The sequence below is a fragment of the Colobus angolensis genome, unplaced genomic scaffold (genome assembly GCF_000951035.1).
Source record: "Colobus angolensis palliatus isolate OR3802 unplaced genomic scaffold, Cang.pa_1.0 Scaffold149, whole genome shotgun sequence".
Taxonomy (NCBI): domain Eukaryota; kingdom Metazoa; phylum Chordata; class Mammalia; order Primates; family Cercopithecidae; genus Colobus; species Colobus angolensis.
Genome location: NW_012114588.1, coordinates 1703085 through 1705484, shown reverse-complemented (window position 1 = coordinate 1705484; position 2400 = coordinate 1703085). Strand labels below are relative to the sequence as shown.

Here is a 2400-nt window from a genome sequence, read left to right as displayed (position 1 = left end):
CAGGAGTTTGAGACCAGCCCAGGCAATATGGTGAAACCCCGTCTCTACAAAAAATACAAAAATTAGTCGGTGTGGTGGCATGCACCTGTAGTCCCAGCTGCTTGAGAAGCTAAGGTGGAAGGATCACTGGAGCCCAGGAGACGGGGACTGCAATGAGCAATGATTGCGCCACTGCACTCGGCCTGGGTGACAAAGTGAGACCCTGTCAAAAAAAAAAAATGTTGTGGCACACACCTGTAATCCCAGCATGTTGGGAAACCAAGGCGGGAAGACTGCTTGAGTCCAGGAGTTCAAGACCAGCCTGGGCAACACAGAGGGACCGCATGTCTAAAATTAAAAAAAAAAAAAAAAAAAAAGTGCCAGGCCCAGTGGCTCATGCCTGTAATCCCAGCACTTTGGGAGGCTGAGGTGGGTGGATCACGAGGTCAGGAGTTCAAGACTAGCCTGGACCATATGGTGAAACTCCATCTCTACTAAAAATACAAAAATTAGCCGGGCATGGTGGTGGGAGCCTGTAATCCCAGCTACTCGAGGGGCTGAGGCAGGGAACTGCTTGAACCTGGGAGGTGGAGGTTGCAGTGAGCTGAGATCACACCACCGCACTCCAGCCTGGATAACAGAGTAAGACTCCATCAAAAAAAAAAGAAAGAAAAAAAAGTTGTGAGCATTAGATAATATATGTAAAACAGTATCTGGAAAAACCCCTGTAAACTGCTATACAAATTCATTCATTCAACAACTATTTATTGAGCTGCTCCTGTGTGCCAGGACTATTCTAGGCAACACAGATGGAGAGAGAACAAAGAGACAAAAGCCCCTGCTCTTGTGGGGCCCACATTCTACCACAGCCATCAAGGGCTTCAATGTCTAGCATTAGACTCAGTCAGGAAATCTCCCCGGCGTGCTGGCTCTGCCACTGGCCAAAGCCACTAGCCTGGGATGACCAGAGCATCTCTGAGTCTTCACCTGAACAACGGAGGCTTGGTCAAAATGATTTCTAGACTTGAAAAGATGGAAAACGTGCTTTTTCCTGCATATCCAGCCATACAGAAACTCCTTCTATATCTGGCCCATTTGAAGAATTGTGAACACAGTAACAAAACTATCCCTACAGATTAGCCTGTGACCAGTCTCTGACATCATGTTGTAAATTAAACATGGGACCAAAGTTTTGAGGTATTACAAAAAAAGGCAAATTATAAAATCCAGAGAGTGCTGATTAGAAAATTTCAAATTGGCTTAGCAAGATCCATCATAATGAAAGCAAGACTGTAAATTACAGGTAGGTCTGAATGGTTCAGCCACCTCTAGTTTCTAATGCAAGGTGCCCTGGGGAATAACTTCACGGCTTCAAGTGATTGATTGGGAATAATGTATTCCGATGGGAAAGGGAAGTGAGGAAAGAAATTCATCTCTCACCAGTGAATTACTCCTCCTGGCTAAGAGCTTCACATCTTCAGTGTTAATTGTGGTTCTTTTCGCATGTCTGCAGAAAGGGCAGAAGCAAGTCACCAAAATGTTTGGTATTATTTAAAGTGTTGATGAAACACAGAAGTTCACGGTTAGACTTCAAAAGAGCAGGGATCTCTAAGTAGCCCATCCTTTTAGAAAAAGGGCATTAAGCAAAAGTGACACAAAAATTTGTGAAGTTCCTAAGACCCCAATTAAGTAAAGAGATGGAGAAAGCAAAGGCCCATCTCTCCACCTCCGCTTAGGGCCAAGGGTACCTGAGGAGTACAAACACAGACAGGAGGCTGGGGGCCTAGAGCCCTTCCAAACCTGGCTTCCTTGGTCACAGCTAAGGCCGCAGAAAGATCAAGAAGGTCAGCGTACAACTCTAGTGCAGAGAAAATGAGCCTCACGATACAGAGGGTACCTGCTTAAATAGACACTAAATAGAAGAACAAAGAGAACCTCCACAAAGGACGGCTTTACTTAGGTCAAGATTCTGACATTCTCCAAGGGCTAACTTACAGGAAAAAGCATATGCAGATGCCTCCTAATGCCCCATTCCCAACAGGTAGTTAATGCATTCCCTCCCTCTGCAATAACACAGGTAGAACGAAGAACATCCTCTCTTTTTCTTTTTTTTTTTTTTTGAGACAGAGTCTCATTCTCTCACCCAGACTGGAGTGCAGTGGCACGAGCTTGCCTCACTGCAACCTCCACCTCCCGGGTTCAAGCAATTCTCTGCCTCAGCCTTCTGTGTAGCTGGGATTACAGGTGCCCCCACTATTATTTTTAGTAGAGACAGGGTTTCACCATCTTGGCCAGGGTGGTCTCGAACTCCTGACCTCATGATCCAGCTGCCTCGGCCTCCCAAAGTGCTAGGATTACAGGCGTGAGCCACTGCGCCCAGCCACAAAGAACATCCTTTAGGCTGGGTGCGGTGGCTCAAGC

At 46.2% G+C, this 2400-nt stretch overlaps 1 protein-coding gene across 1 annotated transcript in view; it reads right to left on the bottom strand.

Moving 5' to 3' along the window:
- Positions 1–1350: 1350 nt before the first annotated feature.
- The window catches only part of LOC105507383 (centromere protein S-like), a 14661-nt gene continuing 13611 nt past the window's right edge, over positions 1351–2400 (bottom strand). The window contains exon 4 of the mRNA XM_011935844.1: positions 1351–1486. Coding sequence (XP_011791234.1) covers positions 1351–1486 — 136 coding nt within the window. The remainder of the gene's footprint in view (positions 1487–2400) is intronic.